General features: G+C 37.6%; 2 protein-coding genes across 4 annotated transcripts; one reads left to right on the top strand and one right to left on the bottom strand.

Moving 5' to 3' along the window:
- Nucleotides 1–97: 97 nt before the first annotated feature.
- Nucleotides 98–3,142, top strand: LOC130555037 (tripartite motif-containing protein 16-like). Of its 2 annotated transcripts, XM_057335060.1 has the most exons (7): nucleotides 98–1,087; nucleotides 1,331–1,426; nucleotides 1,603–1,836; nucleotides 1,947–2,106; nucleotides 2,205–2,264; nucleotides 2,439–2,626; nucleotides 3,047–3,142. In XM_057335060.1, the coding sequence occupies exons 1-7, from the start codon at nucleotides 497–499 to the stop codon at nucleotides 3,074–3,076; spliced, it is 1,359 nt and encodes a 452-aa protein (XP_057191043.1). In that variant the 5' UTR covers nucleotides 98–496; the 3' UTR covers nucleotides 3,077–3,142. The 2 variants fall into 2 exon arrangements, with proteins under 2 accessions (XP_057191043.1, XP_057191042.1); XM_057335059.1 differs by lacking the exon at nucleotides 3,047–3,142 and having other exon boundaries at nucleotides 2,439–2,953.
- Nucleotides 3,143–5,289: 2,147 nt separating this feature from the next.
- On the bottom strand, nucleotides 5,290–12,040 carry LOC130555020 (NACHT, LRR and PYD domains-containing protein 1 homolog). 2 transcript variants are annotated; one of them, XM_057335020.1, is made up of 12 exons: nucleotides 11,793–12,040; nucleotides 10,774–11,025; nucleotides 10,281–10,331; nucleotides 8,465–10,190; nucleotides 7,685–7,768; nucleotides 7,280–7,447; nucleotides 7,028–7,108; nucleotides 6,735–6,881; nucleotides 6,473–6,631; nucleotides 6,087–6,209; nucleotides 5,885–6,000; nucleotides 5,290–5,402 (listed from the first exon to the last, which is right to left on the bottom strand). In XM_057335020.1, exons 1-12 carry the CDS (start codon nucleotides 11,809–11,811, stop codon nucleotides 5,365–5,367), a joined length of 2,964 nt encoding a protein of 987 aa, XP_057191003.1. In that variant the 5' UTR covers nucleotides 11,812–12,040; the 3' UTR covers nucleotides 5,290–5,364. The 2 variants fall into 2 exon arrangements, with proteins under 2 accessions (XP_057191003.1, XP_057191004.1); XM_057335021.1 differs by having other exon boundaries at nucleotides 6,106–6,209.
- Between the last annotated feature and the right edge of the window lie 2,891 nt (nucleotides 12,041–14,931).

Raw genomic sequence — 14,931 nt, 5'->3', positions numbered from 1 at the left:
GGTGACTGTGAGCTTTCCTGGAGCTTGAAAGGATGACTGATGGGGTACTGACGCCACCGTGAGGCGAGAGATGGGAAACAACAATTCACACAGAGGAAATTGCGGTATAAACACGCTGTCAAACTACTAAAAACAGAGGATTGTGCAGTAACACTCATTGTGTCAATATAACTGTGTAAACATATTAGTTTATTAAAACCAAAATGGTATAAAAAATGTATTGAATGATGACGGAAAAGCACCGATACATAACGTTACCTATACATCTGTAATTTTAAGTAGTTTTATGTGTAGCCTATCTGACAACAATCTTATTCTCACCCTTTCTCACCTTGGATCTATGTTAGCCACGCCCACTTCGGTTCATTAAAATCGAAACTGAGCTCTACTTCCTGCTTAGTCAGGGCGTGACTAATGATCTAAGGAGTCGATTTCTTTCTGTCGTTTTTAAAAATTCACCGATATTGAGCTACTGCATGTGTGTGTGTGCGGTAAAATGGCAGAAGCCAGTGTTTCTTTAGCTCAGGATCAGTTTATCTGTTCAATCTGTCTGGGTCTCCTGAAGGGTCCAGTGACTATCCCCTGTGGACACAGTTACTGTATGAGCTGTATCACAGACTGCTGGGATCAGGATGATCAGAAGAGAGTCTACAGCTGCCCTCAGTGCAGACAGACCTTCAGTCCAAGACCTGTTTTAGGTAAAAACACCATGCTGGCTGAAGTGGTGGAGAAACTGAAGAACACTCAACTACAAGCTGCTCGTCCTGATCACTGTTATGCTGGACCTGGAGATGTGGAGTGTGACGTCTGTACTGAGAGAAAACAGAAAGCCGTCAAGTCCTGTCTGGTGTGTCTGAACTCTTACTGTCAAACTCATTTTGAACGTCATGAAGAACTTCAGTCAGGAAAGCGACACAAAGTGACTGATGCCACAGGACGACTTCAGCAGATGATCTGCCCTCAACATGAGAAACTTTTAGAGATTTACTGCCGTAGTGATCAGCGCTGTATATGTTATCTGTGTATGGTGGATGAACACAAAAAACACGATACTGTATCAGCTGCAGCAGAGAGGACTGAGAAACAGGTATGAAATCACAGATTGTTATGATAATACCACCATTTATGCACTATTATAAATGTTTCCACATTGTCCCTAAATAAAAATGGTACATAAAAACGAATCACTATATAATGCTATAAAATAGTTTTTTTACAAACATCTCTTTTTACTTAAAGAACACAAGACCTATAATGGCTAAAGAACAATTTAGACTAAAATACCTAATAAGGTGATTTTATTGTGATCTCGTATCATTATTTCCAACAGAAACAACTAAAGAAGACACAGAGTATATACCAGCAGAGAGTGCAGGAGAAACAGAAGAAGCTTCAGGAGTTGAGAGAGGCTGTGAAGACTCATAAGGTGAGTTTTGATCAGAAGATCAACTGCTGGAAGAGCTGTTTCACACTCAGTGAGGAGTCCAGTGCTGGAGCACTTTACAGTCCCACTGAAGTCCACTGTGTGTAACAGACTGTGTGAAGAAACAGTAAGAGATGATCCTAATGCTTCTCTCTCTTTCACTTTGTGTGTCTTTACAGTGCTCTGCTCAGGCAGCAGTGGAGGACACTGAGAGGATCTTTACTGAACTGATCCGCTCCATTGAGAGAAGTCGCTCTGAGGTGATAAAGCTGATCAGAGATCAGGAAAAGGCTGCAGTGAGTCGAGCTGAAGAACCCTTGAAGCGTCTGGAGCAGGAGATTGATGATCTGAGGAGGAGACATGATGAGCTGGAGCAGCTTTCACACACAGATGATCACATCCATTTCCTCCAGGTAACAGAGATCTGGAAAAACAGTACAGTGGTCTTTGAAGAGAAGAGAATGTTTAGCAGAGATTGTATTTTTAAGAAATGTTTCTGTTGTTTTTCTTTGTGTGTGTGTAGAGTTTCCAGTCTGTCTGTGTTTCTCCTGGATCTACAGACTCATTCAGTATCACTGTCAGTCCTCACCTCTCTTTTAATAATGTAGGGAAGCATGTGTCCCATCTGAGAGAGAAACTGGAGAATTTTTGCAGAGAGGAGACAAAAAATATATTTGACAGAGGTAAAGAACATATTTTGTTATCACCATCTAAAAATATAATTATTTTCAGATATAATTTACATGTCAATTATACTGAAGATGTATATTGGTTTCCATAGTAATGTGTACTGAGATTATTCCCACCCCTAAACCCTTGACCAGGGACCAGTTCCTACGATGTGAGTCTCAATTTACAACAATCAATCTTGCACAAAACCGTAATAAATCAATTCAAGATGCTAACCATTTTTTACATACAAAAAAACCTTCAAATAAGTCTTGATGTTTTCTTTTAATTACTGAAATTCAGATTTTCTCATTTACATACAGATTATTTGCTTTGTCTTCACCAGATTATCGCCAGTTCACTCTGGATCCAAACACAATGCATAAACGTCTGTCTGAGAGGGGCAGAGTGATTACTTACACTGCACTGCAGCCGTATCCTGATCATCCAGAAAGATTTGATAGTTTTTATCAGGTGTTGTGTAGAGAGAGTGTGTGTGGACGCTGTTACTGGGAGGTCGAGTGGAGTGATGAGGTGCGTATATCAGTGTCATATAAGAGCATCAGCAGGAAGGGACGGGGTGAGAGTGTGTTTGGATATAATGATCAGTCCTGGAGTTTGTGCTGCTCTGACTTCAGTTATTCATTCTGGCACAGAAAAAAAGAGACTGAACTGCCTTTAGTGTACAGATCTTGTAGAATAGGAGTGTATGTGGATCACAGTGCAGGAACTCTGTCCTTCTACAGCGTCTCTGACAAAATGACCCTCATCCACAGAGTCCACACCACATTCACTCAACCTCTCTATCCTGGGTTTGAAGTGCGTAAAGGATCAAAAATAAAACTATGTGATGTAGCATAATATATTGTCCAGGGGTTCCACAAATGAGAGTTACAGAGTAATGTTAATAATGTCCTATTCATGAATTGGCTTAATCACTCTCCTCTCCAACAGTACCTACTATGTGGACGTTGTGTTGCTTGAAGATGGAAGAAGGAAAATATCCAGGTGTAAAATTGTATTGCTGAGATGTTGCTTTTTCTGACCTCTGGAGAGCTAATGAAGTTAATACTTTTTATGAGAAATAAAAATATAAACAAATTAGACAATTGATAAGTATGCAGCTGTAAATTTAATGTAGACTTTAGAGGTAAAATAATATAGATTTGGGTACATTTGATGAGAAATGTTTGAGTATATATTGAAATCTTTAATATTAACTTTTGCTTGCAGACTTGGCAAAGTTGATCTCTCAGTGTGTGACTGTGACATTGTTGAGATTTCTTGCAAACACTAATAGATATATTTGTGAGATTCTCAAGCCATTTTTTCAGGGAAAATAGATGCAAACACAGGATATTCTAGCAAAAGCTTTAGTTTTCTCTCCATTTCTGATATCTAGAAGAATAATTAAAATATTAGATATCTCATCTGTGATTTTTCTATTTTATGGGTAAATGTCAAGTTAATTCATTTATTCTGTGATTGGAAAATAAATATTAGTGATAGTAAGGTTTGAATAAGTAAGAACTTCTCTTAGGTTTGTTTTTAATGCACTTTTGTGCACATGCATATGTAAAGTAAAAAATAATTTTTTGACAAACTTTTTTGGTCTTTTGTTTGTTTAAAGTGTGCAGACTACTCTTACTTAGGCAGAAGTTCGTACAATGTGTGTTGCACTGAAAACAAGCACACGTGCACTCGGGCACACAGACACGTTGCCACTTATACACACATCTGAGCTCAATAACAGTTAAGATAGCTAGAACATAAACTTTCCTTTTATTTACAGTGATTGTTTTTTCTATCAGATTCTCCTCAGTTTATAAACACCTCTGTCTGATGGGAACAAAGTGAAAACTCACACTGGCAGTGCAGCTGTATTCTGATCATCCAGATTTAATGTTTATCTTCAGGTGTTGTAGATGTAGCAGGTGTTGCTCTGACTCTAGATGCTCATTCAGACACAAGACTAAACTCCATGTGTCCAGATCATCTAGAATAGGAGTGTACTGTATGTGGTTCAGAGCAGAGGATCATATCATATTCAATTTTCAGCATTAAGTCATTGTAAATGTACACTTATTTGGTTAACATGTTTAGTCCTATAATGTATTTAGAGATTTGACATATGCCATATACATTTTAGAGCATACTTAGGTATGTTTTCAACTCTTTGTTTTAATCTAGTTAGACTACTCTTATTTAGTATGTATGTTTAACTTAATTTGTTGTACTTTCTGGTATTTGATAATAGAGACTTATTTTTTATGTAGAAAGCAAGCATATGCTTATTGTGTTTGCTTTGATTCCTCCATCCTCACTTCCTATCTTTGCATCCGAAGGGGATGGGGCTAAGGAACAAGGAAAGGAGTATGCACAAAAAAGAAGTAAGAGGTGCCCGTGTAAGAAACGAATCTGACAAGAATGTGAGTAAACAGTGTAAATAAAGATAAGCATATACATAAAGATAATCAATAATCATGGTTTTAACATCATGGTTATTGCAATACCGGTATAATGTGACACCTCTGCTCCCTAAAAAATGTTTAGTCAGAAAAAGATTTTGAATGTTTGCACAGTTAAAACTACTAATGAAACTAATAAAATAAAAATGAAATGTAAATACTCAATTAAGAAAGTGTTTTAGATAAAACAAAATTTTTTACATCAAGTAATAAATTATGTTTGCATAAGTATCATTACGAATATTCAGCCTATTTGTGTTGTTGGTGTCAAATGCTGTGTGGTTTCTACATTCATAGTTTCCCACTGATATTACAGTCATTAATTCATCTGAATACTTACACCAAGAAAGCCTTGCTTTATTTTACTGACACAAATTCAGCTATTGAATCGATTATTGATTGAAACTCATCTCACTTTTACAGATTGTTCATGGACGGCAAACATTAAAACTTTGTGCCAGCTCATTTGAAACGTTGTCAACAAATTATTGTTTTTTGATACTTTGCAAGTATTGGTAGCGTGCAGTATTATCTTTCGTAACACAGTTTCATTTTGAAAGAAAAAAATCAGAAATAATCTAAACCCAGGGTAGAGAGAATGTGGTGTACTGTGGACTCTGTGGATGAGGGTCATTGTGTCAGAGAAGCTGTAGATCAGTTTCAGGGTCACCGGCTGGAACACGGAAACAAGGAAGCATCAATTTGAGGCACCCTGTGTCTTTCCATCAGAATCCCCAACTCCTTTTCCTCTTCTGTTTCGTATCTTATTTTTGTGTCTTCCATTTGAATTAAAATTGGGTTGGTTCATCCCAAAATGTCACACAGTTTAATCTGGGGAGAAACTGGGAGAGGAACAAAAATGAAAATCAATTCAATGAAAATTAAGAAATATGTTAAATCCTTTTATAAATCTGATATGATTTTAAATAAGCATTCACCCTTTTACACATGTTATCAGGGAACTCTGAATACTCCTAAGTACAAAAAACTACCAAACAATTAAAAATATCATCTAACATATTTCCTATATTATTGTAATTATAAATGTGTCTTTATTCATGACAGTTTCTAAGGTAATTAGAATTAGATTAGAACACAGTTATTATATTTTATATTATGCAACAGTTCATGTCCTTGTGCCAAAAGTGCTAATACGCAAGCAGAAAAGCACTGGGACCCTTTGCTTTGCTCTGCCACAAGAAATGTTAAATCGATACCAGGTACTTACAAACACTTTATAGCAACGTATCACACAAATTAATGTTCATTTAAATGGTCGGAGCAGTTCACACTAATAGTGGCTTTACTCCTAATTATAACTCACTTTCTTCTGTATAATTCTCCCCACTGAATATAATAGTCACTCTCTGGTTGCAGTCAAGTTCTTCAAACTGCTCAGTCTGATGAGTGCAGCCGTCTGTGGATTTACCGCATCTAAACCTTTACAGAAACACAGCACACACTTCTGTACTGGATCACACTGAGATAATTATGTTAAAGCGTAAGAGATGTGTGAATGTGCAAACCCTTTAATGTTTAGAGTACATTGAGGATGTTTAGGGGACTCCTTCAGTAACCTCAGTCCCTCCTCCGGTAAACGACCCGGAAGCCACGTCACATCATCAGAGCTCCATGAACCAGCATTAAAACTATATGACAGAAATGCACACAAATTCTCAAAAACAGGTTCAGCAGACCATTGAGTGATTCTGTAACCACGGAGCAGTGAAGTAAAAGTTTATCTAAAAAGTAGTCCAATGAATTTGTGTGCTAATTTACAAGTTTTAAAGCTAGAATATACTTACAATTATCAAGAATCGCCCAAACATAATAGGTCCATTCTGAATGTGATTCTAATAGTGTTACTGTTCTCTCTCTCTTCACACAAATACTGTACACACATAATCCTTACCTAAGCCCTTTCAGACTTTTGCAGGACTGGATGAGGAAAAGGATTCTGGACGCCCATTTCTCAGTCAGGAGTGGAGCAGAAAGATTTATCGCATTCAACCCAGACACAGAGGAGAGATGAGACAACAGAGAATCCACCTGTTGATCAAAACCTGCCCTCCTACAGACACAGAAAAACAAGTAAGACAGAATGTTGGAGTATAAACTTTAGGTGTATTTTTACAAATACATATGGAAAGGTGATATTAGTTTTGCAAACATACTCTTCCGTTAAACAGTTTATGTCATGGAAGGCCTGTAAGAAGTTCTTCAGATTAATACTGGACATCTCGGAGCGTGGATATTGCAGAATGATTTCTGAAAGTGATGGTACATTCTGTGGGCTTGAACACCACCTCAACACATTCAACCTGGAGGTCAAGGGTAAAAAAGAAAAACACATGTACTGTACTATTTCAAAAGCACAAGTCTTATTTATCCAGTACTTTTGATTTTAGGAGGTAAGGAATTAGTGTAAGATATAAGATTCACGGCAAAGTGTGAAAGAGATTCTTACACAAGGTTTCCATCTGTGTTAAAGAGTCGGAGAGATGAGCAGAGACTCTCTGCATCATTGCATCCAGCGCTCACCCTTAAACTGCCAATCAGAATCAACAGTCAATATTTTAATACTGTAAATGTAAAAACATTCACACTGGATTTTAGCGGCTCGCCTGGCAATGGACCAGCTGATGATTATCTTGTTTAATAAATACATTCGTAATTAAAGGAGCAGAATAACGATTTGTGTTTCTGTAGTGACTTCTACCTGATCTCCTCCCATTTCTCTGTGTTCTGTATGAAGTCTGTCAGGATGAGGGCGGTGTCAGCTGTGATGTTCTTCACTGCAATCTGAAGTCCACCCACAGTCTTCTGTTTGTGTAGAGCATGAAGAATCCGCTTCATGCTTTCATCTGACAGACCGCTGCTGTTCAGTCTATAGAATACACATACAAGCGCCAAGAAATTACACACAACACATGTGCAAATGAACAGCTACAATATATCTTTAAGAAAGAATCAAACAATTTTAGTAGTCTGTAGTCTTCCATTTTGCCAAATAATTTAGTCCAATAAATGCCTTAAATGTTTACCATAAACCATCAAATACTAGATCTTGATGGTTTAATCTAACCCGAGGGAGCATTAAAAGCAAATAAAGCTTGGTGCTTACCGCAACTCTCCCAGTCGCTTTCCTTCTCCAAGAGCTGAAATCAGATCAGTAACATGTGTGTCTGTAAGGTTTTGCAATGTCAACCTAAAACAAAGAAACAGACCCTGACAAACCACTAAATGAACAGTTCCCACAACTTTCACAGTTATCTGTCTTACTCAGCATGGACAAGAGCTTGCAAGAAACTTTTGCACCCATTGTCTGGAGTCAAAATATATGTATATATCTGTTTATTTCTTAAAGGATAAAGGATCTTAAAGAATGTTGGTAACCGAACAACAGTGGTACCTATTCACTTCTACTGTATTGTATGGACACAAAACCAATGCAAGTCAATGGGTACCGCCATTGTTCGGTTAACAACATTCTTTTAAATATCTTCTTTTGTGTTCTGTAGAAGAAAGAAAATCATACAGGTTTGAAATGACAAGAGGATGAGTAAATGATGACAGAATTTTCATTTTGAAGGTGAACTATCCCTTTAATTCAAGGATTTTCTTCTAGATATTTGCACTACAAAACAAGACAAAAATTACTACAAAACTTATTTTTTTGCTGTGTTGACCATATCATTTCTTTAAGCCTATGATATGGGACATTATTGTTTCCAATTAAATTATATTAGTAGGATCATTCAGGTAAAACCTAGTTATCTGTCATCTTAATGTCAAAAAGTATTTTGCACAATTAAACAGTATCCACCCAACTAAATTGTTGTGTACACCATCAATATATTGATTATTACTTAAAAAAAATCAATGGCTCCCGGGACTCACTCACTCTAGTTCTGGAGTCCTGCACAGCACAGACTGAAGCATCTTCAACTCTTCTGCTGCAAAATTAAGATTCAGGCTTCTGAACTTAGGACAACACTCCAGGCAATACACCAACGCCCAGCAGTCAGTCCTGTTCAGACTATCCCATGACATGTCCATCTCCTGCCAAGCTTCAACAGCTTTCTGCACAAAGTCCTTCTCATGAAGCTCATACAGGCAGAGGAGAACAAAGGGTAATAAGTTATAGTCTCTATTTGAGCTAATAAAGAGGATCCATTCTTCCAACTGTGCTTGTACAGAAGGTGGGACAGATACGTTGTGTGTTTCCTTGAGCGAGTCACTCACTTCTTTATTACACAGACCACAGAGAAACTGAACCACAGGAAGGAAATGAAGTTCAGGGCATCCATACTTGAGTGGACAATTCTTATCCAAATACTGCACACCGTAGCTTTGCCAGTGAGAGTGGAACCGCTCTGTTAGTTTACTAAGAAACTCTTTTTCATCCAGTGAGATGTAGTACAGAGCGGTAAAAAACTCCTGAAAGCTGAGATGCATGAAGCTGAACATCGTCTCCTGTCGGGTTCTTTTTTTAAAGAGGAACTTGCCCAGGAATGGACTGCCAGATGGATCTGAAACTGTCTTCTTCGCACTTTTTTCGTCAAACAGAACTTGTCGTTCCATCATCCCTCTCTCTGCCAGCTGACCCAGACTCTTCAGCAGGGTCGGGACAGACTCACTCAAACCCTGACAGTGATGCTCCAGTAGAGTGAACACAAAGTCAACATATATGGATGTGGTTGTTTCCAGACCGCTTGTTACATCTGTACCATCATTGAATCTTTCTCTGATAACTGTGCAGATGATCCAGCAGATAACAGGACTGGAACAGGCAGTAAACAGGGTTTCATTTGCCTTCACAGACTCATAAGCGTTCCTGAAGAGCTCCTCATCCTGAAAGAACTTCTGGAAGTACTCCTCCACCTCCCTCTCAGAGAAACCTATAATCTCAGTAAAACGCTGAGGTTTCTTAAGCAGACCGCCCAAAGTGTCTGTAGCTGTAGATCTGGTCGTGACCAGCAGGAAAGATTCGGGCAAAAGGCAACCCTTCAACAGGGCCGTCAGAGAAGCCTCAGGTGGAGCTTTTTTATACACATCGTTTGCTGTTAACTTATTTGATGCGTCGCCAAATGAAACTATGAGTTCATCAAATCCATCGATGAGGACCAGCACTCTCTTTGGTGACATCTGCAGGATCTGCAAGATCTGATCTGGTGTTAAATTAGAATTGATGCTCAAGATCTCCACCAAACTCTGCTCTTCAGAAATCTGGTTCAGTTCTTTGCATTTCAAGTGAAAAACACAATCATAGTTTTCTCTGCTGAGACTTCCAGATGCCCAGTCCAACATGATCTTTTGTGCAGTGACGGATTTGCCTTTCCCAGAGTTCCCCTGAAGAATGACAGCACCAGGACATATTCCCTTACTATCTGCACTGAAAAGAGCATCCAGGACATTGTTTTCTTTCTCTGCATTATTCTCTGAGCTTATCAACTGTTGGAAACTTTCTCCCATAAAGCACAACTCTTCCGTTCTCTCTTTCTTCTCTCTGTGTCTCATTATGATCAGAGGCTGTATGTAGCGCTCAGACAGCAGCACATGTTCACCAGGCAGTGAGTTATACTCTGTCACAAACTCATATTCCCTCTGGATCCACATTTTATATCCATCTGTGCAAAACACATAAAGGTCATTAGTGAGAAACAGACATATGTCCTATGATTTTGGTAAGGCTATCAAAGATGAAAAAATAAACTCACCTAAACTCTTTGCTACAGCATCAGGATCTACAGCAGTTGGTGGGTTGGTACCTGAGAAGGTTTTAACATTATATATTCAACAAACATCTACGGATCCCATGCCATAAATATTTGAGATAGTTTGCCAAAATATAAAACTTAACATCATTTACTCCTCTTCATGTTGTTTTAAACCCATTTTTCTTTTTTCCTGTAAAAAAACAATAGGTGAAACAAATGTTCAAGTTAATGACTGAGGCTGTCAGTCTGCTTTTTGTTACAGAAGAATGTAACTTGGGTTTAAATAACAACATAAAGGTAAGTAAATAAAGACAGAAGTTACACTATACCTTCAATTGTCAGATGTATAAATATATAGTGTACTACATAAAAATGTGTTTACTTGTGAGCACAGGTACTATTTAGTGATAAATCAACCCTCTAGTGGCACTATGACATTGCCTCATTTGAAACTTTGCTTCCTGTGACCGGCATCTTAAAGAAGTGCTCTTACTCAGATCTCTAAGCAGAAACGATGCATGCTTTTCCAGTCCAGAATAAAAGTCAGATTTAACTGCATTTCCTCCAGAATGCAAGACTCCATGTAACACCCTCATTCTCTTCTGGTTGGTATCTGCTGCTTTGATCTCACAGTATGACTCCCATCCCAGCATTTCATTTGACCAAAGCTCATCTGCTATTGGCATCACCGCTTTGTCCACCCTTTGAACGAGTGTCGCCCAGTGAGCGTCCACAAACTGAGCACCTGATGGACAATAAATAACAAAGATAGATAGGCATTGTAATGATCATTGTAATTTACCACATAATTTCCTGCAACGTTTAGCTGAACTTTGGCTTACTCATTCCAGCTCTGGTTGAAATTATTACTGCATTTATTACTGATGCCAAACTTTTATTTTTATATTAAAATACTTTGAAATTAAACAGTAATTTTGGGGACCCCATTTGAAGATCTTTGGTTTAGACATTCAACTGCCATCCTTTACAAAAAGGGATTGTTTATTAAAAAATGAAAACTGAAATAAAAAATGTGACATGTATGACTTGGTTCTGCGAAACACAACAGATATGTTGAAGGACAATAACCAAACAACTTTCTGACTTCCACGGTGTGAACCACTGAGACATTTCTCAAAATATCTTATTTTGGGTTTCACACACGAACAGCCATGTACAAGATTTTTTTTGGATGAACAATATCCCTTTAACCATGGTTTAACTATAGTCATTCTTTGTTTATTTGTACTAAAACCATAGCAAATATGGTTTAACTACAGCAATCACAGTTTATTCATGATATGCAGTAACACGGTAACCAATCTTCCACAAAACATGGTTGCTAAACTTTCACTATAAAAAAAACCTTCATTTCTAGCGAACTTGTAGTCTTACAGTCACTGATTCACAGGGTGTCGTAAGTTTTAGTTGTCATTTGTACTGCCACTTCGTTTAAAAATATTATAAAAGTAGGCCAATTTTATTATTAAAGCATTTTACTGTATTACTTACGAATTGCGTCATGGTCCATGTCTCACGAGCGTTTCTTCGGGAAAGTCGTCTGTTTCACTGTCTCCCAGCATGCGAAATTATAAGAATGCATTTACAGCATAGATATAAAAACGGAGAATGTCGATTAACCTGCTTTTAACATTTGAAGGTCTTAATCTACTGAAGTCTTCTTATTGTAGATCCGAATGTCTTGACCTAAATGTCGCGGAGGAGTTTTTGCGCCCAAACCCCTGGTGGAAACCACTGGTTCCGCCCACAGGCGACACGGGAATTATTACATCATCGGTGTTTATGGGTGTGTAGATACATTGAGCGCTCACCGCTGGACAGAATAACATTGTAAAATGTCACGTATAACTGTATATGTAGGCCTGTAACTTTCACCCTTGCTGATAAAAAAAAAAAAAAATACAAATTCTAATGGTTTTCATGCCACTATGAACCATAAACTGTTTAGCAACCATCAAACAATACAGTACAGTGGTGTTTTGAGTCTTATTCCAGTAGGATTTAATAGTGTTTTATGGTAAATAAGGTCTAATGTTTTCCAGTAATAATGCTTACACAACTGAGTATTGTATTACAAGTGTGATGACTGTTGCACACCTCTGGATCTTCTTTTACTTCAGCGGTTTTACAGTGAGATCTGTGTTTTCGTCAATACTAGATCAGTAGATCAAAGACAGTCCTCGTGTACAAACCTGACATAAAGAGTCTTGTTAAAGAGCACAACAGTGAGACTTTCATTGTTCCTCATAAAAGGAAAGAAACTTCAAGATATAGGCTATTGTACTAACAGTTACTAGTCAAGTCAAAGGTTCTAGAAATGCACATTTATTATTTCTAGGGGACAAATCAAGTTTATTGAACTTTTTAATTTGCTACATCTCTTTAGATTCCTCGCTTCCTTTAAGTTCAAATGTACTGAGATCCTTAAACATTAAAAACATTAATAAAAACATTACCTCAAAAACAGAAAACATTAGGCCATAGATTATTTTATATCGACTAAAGTAAACTACCAAATCATATGTAAATATTCCCATGTATTTCAATACAGTATGGGCTCATACAGAAAATATACTATAATTTAAGCTCAATAGCATTTCAAGGGAATGACACACAGTCACAAAACCAACAATAGTGTTCATGTACAGTAGGTGTCAGGTATAATGCACACCTTTTCGATTTTTGATATTAAAAAACAGAAGTAAACATTGACATTGATCTCAACCTTTACACTCATGGTGTGCTTTAAAACTATAGAAAAACAACAATCCTAACCTTTGTCTCCATAAAGAAATGCTATATGGCCAAGACAGCGATTCATTTTTACAATTTAAAAAATATAAATGTTGGCGATCTGTGAGCCTAGAGGTTGAAGAGTATATACAATGAGATTATAAAAACAAATGTGTGATGTGATATGATATGATGAATAAATGGTTAGCTGAGTGAATGCTTGAAGCCAGAAACAGGTCACGAAATAAGTGGATTAGTGCTAATCAAATGACAGAGAAACATAATCTGGAGTCACTTCACAACAATAGAAAGTATACATGTAATAATAAACATCCAAATGTATTGTTGGACTTAATGGTCAGTCCTGCATGCTCAAAAATTTGCACAGAGACGTTCTCCAAAATTAAACAGAAGTTTTATTATCAGATGTAAAAAGGGTAACAAAGCTTTGGGTTGTCAGTCGCTCTCCACACTCTCTCAAAAGCCAACAACCCAGATTATTCAAAAAACACATATTTATTCAGTATTTGAAGTCGTTCTCATCTTCTGACTCCTCCTTTTTCTCTGGGGAGTATTGCTCCTTAGCAACCAATCACCGTGAATCACGTTTATCTGACTCCGTCCTTCTTTGTTAGTTCCTGCAAAACAACATCTCTCACAACACATGTTTTACATCCTGTGGTCATTCGCTAGTTTCGGGGAGTGTTCCCTAGAGACAGTTTCTTATGGCCGGACAACATACCAACATTCTTTTAGTAAAAAGAAAACACTCAATCATCTAATGCTTTTAATTATGTAGCGTTGTTTCTTAATCCTATGATTCATTAAAACACATCACAACTCATGATTATACTTAAAACATATGCAGTGGATTGATTCATAACATTTCTTTTCTGTGTGACTCTTTGTGTGTGTGTGTGTGTGTGTTGACTTAGTTAGATTTATGATTTCACCCCCTCTTTTCCTGTTTCACTCTGCTTGTCACAGTAATTTTCCACTGAGTAAAATAGCAAGCACATGATAAAAGCACACAGCTTAAAGATTTAATGAAAGAAAACACTTATTGATTTTATTGATAATTAAATCATACTTTTAACTGAATAATATTTCCACAATTCCCTCTCTTGACCTCGTAAGAGGTCACATATCCTCTTCATCTTCTGACACTAAGTCGCCTAACAACAAGGGCATACTATATGGAGGGGGTGACTCCTTTTTCTCAATAGCTGTGACAATTAGCCTATTGCACAGTGATCTAATACAGGGAATACAACAACATCCACAGGTAATCAATATAGCTAAGAAAACTCCTATTGACACTAAAATAGACATCACCACTGCTTTCCATTTCCCCAAGGTCTTGTCTAGCCAATCTTCTATAGGGTTATCTACACCTGAATGTTCCTTCATCTCTACAGATAACGTCTTCAATCCCTCTAATGCTCTGGTGACTGATCCATCTGGGGCTGTATTATTTGGAATGTAAGTACAACAAAGATCTCCAAACATGAAACATACTCCTCCCTTTTCTGCTAATAACATATCCAGGGCTAGACGGTTTTGGACGGCCATCAGGGAAGTTGGTGCTAGTTGTTCAGCTAAACCATCAACGGCATCTCTTGTCATGTTTGCTAATCTCATCACATTATAATGTACATAGTTAATTCTATCTACATTCTTGTTGGGGGTGACTGGGAAAAGAGCAGATATTATCGGTATGTTCTCGAATCCTGATGCTATCTGATCTATTAACTTGTACTCATTTGGTACTCCCCTAGGAACTCCTATTGCATCGATGTATGTGGGGCTGTTTAATGACAAATCTACACTTGAACCTGTTGCCCTCTTCCTGAGGATGTGTCTTCTGCCTGTGTGACTCTTTGTGTGTGTGTGTGTG

Source organism: Triplophysa rosa, linkage group LG5, assembly GCF_024868665.1.
Source record: "Triplophysa rosa linkage group LG5, Trosa_1v2, whole genome shotgun sequence".
In the NCBI taxonomy this organism is placed as follows: Eukaryota; Metazoa; Chordata; class Actinopteri; order Cypriniformes; family Nemacheilidae; genus Triplophysa; species Triplophysa rosa.
This window is presented reverse-complemented; position numbering and strand designations above follow the sequence as displayed.

What these genes read in the sequence shown, in the direction of transcription:
- LOC130555037 (XM_057335059.1), top strand. Translation starts at nt 497, where the DNA reads ATGGCAGAAGCCAGTGTTTCTTTAGCTCAGGATCAGTTTATCTGTTCA. An exon ending in AGGCTGTGAAGACTCATAAG is followed by an intron (nt 1,427 to 1,602) that starts GTGAGTTTTGAT and finishes GTGTCTTTACAG; the next exon opens with TGCTCTGCTCAGGCAGCAGT. An exon ending in ATCACATCCATTTCCTCCAG is followed by an intron (nt 1,837 to 1,946) that starts GTAACAGAGATC and finishes GTGTGTGTGTAG; the next exon opens with AGTTTCCAGTCTGTCTGTGT.
- LOC130555020 (XM_057335020.1), bottom strand. An exon ending in TGCAGGACTCCAGAACTAGA is followed by an intron (nt 7,769 to 8,464) that starts GTGAGTGAGTCC and finishes TCTTTGTTTTAG; the next exon opens with GTTGACATTGCAAAACCTTA. An exon ending in AACACAGATGGAAACCTTGT is followed by an intron (nt 6,882 to 7,027) that starts GTAAGAATCTCT and finishes CTTGACCTCCAG; the next exon opens with GTTGAATGTGTTGAGGTGGT.